At 41.5% G+C, this 3,469-nt stretch overlaps 1 protein-coding gene across 2 annotated transcripts in view; it reads right to left on the bottom strand.

Annotated features, from left to right (window-relative positions):
* The window catches only part of homer2 (homer scaffold protein 2), a 28,361-nt gene extending 27,298 nt beyond the window's left edge, over window positions 1–1,063 (bottom strand). The window contains exon 1 of one of the 2 annotated variants that reach the window (XM_079736536.1): window positions 799–1,063. In XM_079736536.1, the coding sequence (XP_079592662.1) occupies window positions 799–803 (5 nt within the window). In that variant the 5' untranslated portion in view covers window positions 804–1,063. The remainder of the gene's footprint in view (window positions 1–798) is intronic. The other variant, XM_079736537.1, reaches the window with a different exon arrangement.
* Between the last annotated feature and the right edge of the window lie 2,406 nt (window positions 1,064–3,469).

Here is a 3,469-nt window from a genome sequence, read left to right as displayed (position 1 = left end):
GGTGGTTTCACCTCCGAACCACAATCACACACGGAGCAGCGCTGCTCTGACAGACACACGCCCCAAGCGCTGCTCTGACAGACACCCCAGCCCTGGAATACGGCGGAATGTAATATTATAGGGCCTACTAATGAACACCATCCTAATTCGACTTAACTGAGCCCCACTCTTCCATACTTGAAAAGTCATAAATTGACAGAAGGCTACCGAGAACCACTAATACGAGGAAGGACTTAAGATGTGATTCACAGAAAGCCACAGCCCCCCACACGTGTATTAAAGTTACCCATGTATCAAGGTGATCCATGTATCAAAGTAATCCATGTTTTAAGTATTAAAGTGATCCATGTATTAAAGTGATCCATATATTAAGTATTAAAGTGATCCATATATTAAGTATTAAAGTGATCCATATATTAAGTATTAAAGTGATCCATATATTACGAATTAAAGTGATCCATCATGTATCAAAGTGATCCATGTATCAAAGTGATCTATGTATTAAAACTGATCCATGCATTAAAATGATCTATTTATTAAAGTGATCCATGTCTTAAGTATTAAAGTGATCCATATATTAAGTATTAAAGTGATCCATGTATCAAAGTGATCCATGTTTTAAAATGATCCGTATTAAAGTGATCCATGTATTAAAGTGATCCATGTATCAAAGTGATCCATATATTAAGCATTAAAGTGATCCATGTATTAAAGTGATCCATGTATCAAAGTGATCCATGTATTAAAGTGATCCATGTATCAAAGTGATCCATGTATCAAAGCGCGTCGTGGACTCACCCCATTGCGCGTACTTGAAGAACAGAACAGCTCCTTTCGCCCTGGCTATGCTATTTGGTTTTGTGTGAAAAATATCAGTTCAGAACATGAATTAAGTCCACTTGACGATCAGCTGGCAACAGACTTCATTCCTCGACCACAACCTCCAAACAAGTCCTTGGCACAGCGACGGCTGAAATAGGAGACGACTTGGTTAACTCGATCCACCGGTTCGTCAGGGTTCTTACGCGGAGATATGCGTCAAAACCATCCGTCTACTGCTCGGCTCGATGTACTAATACATGAAGTTAGTGAACGCGTTTCGTTCCGGCGGTGCAAGACTTGTTTCTCCAGCAGATTGCGATCATCTGAGGAGCGGAGAGAAGCGACAGCAGCGACACAGAGCGGTTCCACCTGCTCTGTTTCCACCCACACTTTGTCTGCTCTGTGAAGAGTTCATCCAACATCGCACTTCTATACAGCTGTACATCAACATAGAAATCCCAATCAAATACATTCCAATTAAAAATATATACATTCATTAATTCACCTTTGACTCGTGGCAAACGTAAGACACTTACATGTTTATTGCCCTTGATGTTTGATTAAGCAGTTGCACTTGTGCTGTTAGTAATGTTAAGGTTTTTAGTGCTGTTGAATCTGTTACTTCATATACAAACTAATGAAACGATCAGTGTCGCAACAGAAAGCCGTCGACCCTTCAAGCGTTGGAGAACATGCGCCCACGGAACCAATGTATGTGTCTTATTGTTCAGGCGGAGCGGGTTTAGTGGTGCACTTTTGTTACGCTGTTTGCCTCCCACCTTACTTTTCTAATTGGATTAAACGGGCAGGTGAGGATGGTGGTTTTCAATGCATCGCAACGTTCACCTGATCGGAAAAATAAATTAATTGATCAGTTAATTTGAACTGATTTCAGATCATCGTTACGCCGTAATGTGATTTAGTGTAGATCCACTCCGGTTGAGGTTAGGGTTCCTAACTACTAACTAAACTTACTAAATAACCCCAGCCCTAACCTCATGTCGCTGACCAGTGGTTCTTTATTTTGTACGCTTTTTTGTTGTCTTCCAGAATGACGGAGAACACGGAGCACAAACCTGATTATGAGGAGCGGTTTGCCCACAGATTCTCAGCCGACGACGCGATTTACCAGGAGTATCGGAGCCGGCCGGCAGACCCGCCGCCCATCGTGGAGAACTGGAGCTCTAGAGGCAGAGATCACAGGTAAATATCTGTCTTTCTTTGTCTCCATTACAACAGTGCAATTCAAGTAGGGTTCTCTATTGATCACAAAAGAGGAACACATTTGTTGAACCTTTCTTTCCATTGAGGTACTATAGTTAGTATAAACCTTCTGTAATTGCAATTACATATAGCCCACATTATAGGCCTGGAAGTTAACCTTAAACCCATTGATCAATTTGATATCATGCTTTATACCCGGAGATCAGGTCTTTCCTTATCTCGTTCTAGACACCGAGGAGGTGGTGGACGGGGAGGAGGAGGTCATGGCTGGCATGGAGATCGGGGTTGGGGAGGAGATCGGAGTTGGGGAGGCGATCATCGCAGGCAACAAGACCGTCGGGGACATGAGAGTGGCCACCAGTCAGGCCATCAGGGATACAACCCTTACAACCAGAGACCGTACCACAGCTATTAATCCCCAACTCCTTTTCTGGCACTAGAATGTACAGCGCAGTACAGAGTCCCGGTCCAATACCTCGCCCTCATAGTGAAGATAGAGGTTTAACAACTTGCAGGGGTTTGTCCTCTGCAGCAGAGAAGTTAGTTCATCATTAACAAGAAGAATGATTTACACTTAAGTCATACTCATACTGTTTATAGCTGCAGCTATTTTCTAATCTCCACCGGTAATCCAACCAATTATGGGAAGTAACCTGCATTTATGAAGGGGTGTGTTTTCCTTTGTTATATGAATAGGCACACTGTTAGAACTGAAAAAACGTAAAACATAGTATGTTTATAATGTAGCTATAGTTGCTACATCGTTTATACTTCATTTGTATTACTGAAATGTTCAGCCGGTCCGGATGCAGCTGCTGAATCCGACTGGCCACTGAAACTGTATTTTACTTGAGTGTTGTTACTTAAGTGTTATTTGAGTATTTCACTATAAGCTGCCCAAGTGTACATTGGTGGAGAAGCCTCTTCAATAAAAATATGTATTTCCTTTTTCTACTCAATATTTGAGAACAACATGATCAAAGGACAGATATTTAAATTGGTGAGTATGATTCCATTGATGGCTGAAATATGATTCACGGCTTGGTTAACTTTCTTTTATTGAAAGTTTTATTTGATCAGATTGGTTTCATAAGGACTGTTCAGTAGTAGTAAACGAGCTACAACACTGCATAAGAAATTATTGTTACGCATTAAGTCGGGCAGAGAAGCAAGACCAATGAGGCAACACCGATGTAAATTCAAATCAAACTTTATATATGGCCTTTTGTGCAAAATTGCAATACAAGGTGCTTAACAATAAAATAAATAAAACGGATAAAGAGAATGCTGAGCTAAATGGGTATGTCTTAAGGTGAAAGGTGTTCACAGATTGTGATGTCCTCAGCTCCTGTGCCAAGCTGTTCCAGAGGCAAGGACCATAGACACTAAAGGCCGCCTTTCCATTGGTCTTTGTCCTCACCCG

This window comes from Pollachius pollachius (genome assembly GCF_949987615.1).
Source record: "Pollachius pollachius genome assembly, chromosome: 5".
Lineage (NCBI taxonomy): Eukaryota > Metazoa > Chordata > Actinopteri > Gadiformes > Gadidae > Pollachius > Pollachius pollachius.
Note: the sequence above shows the minus strand (reverse complement) of the source record. Positions and strands in the feature narration are given on the sequence as shown.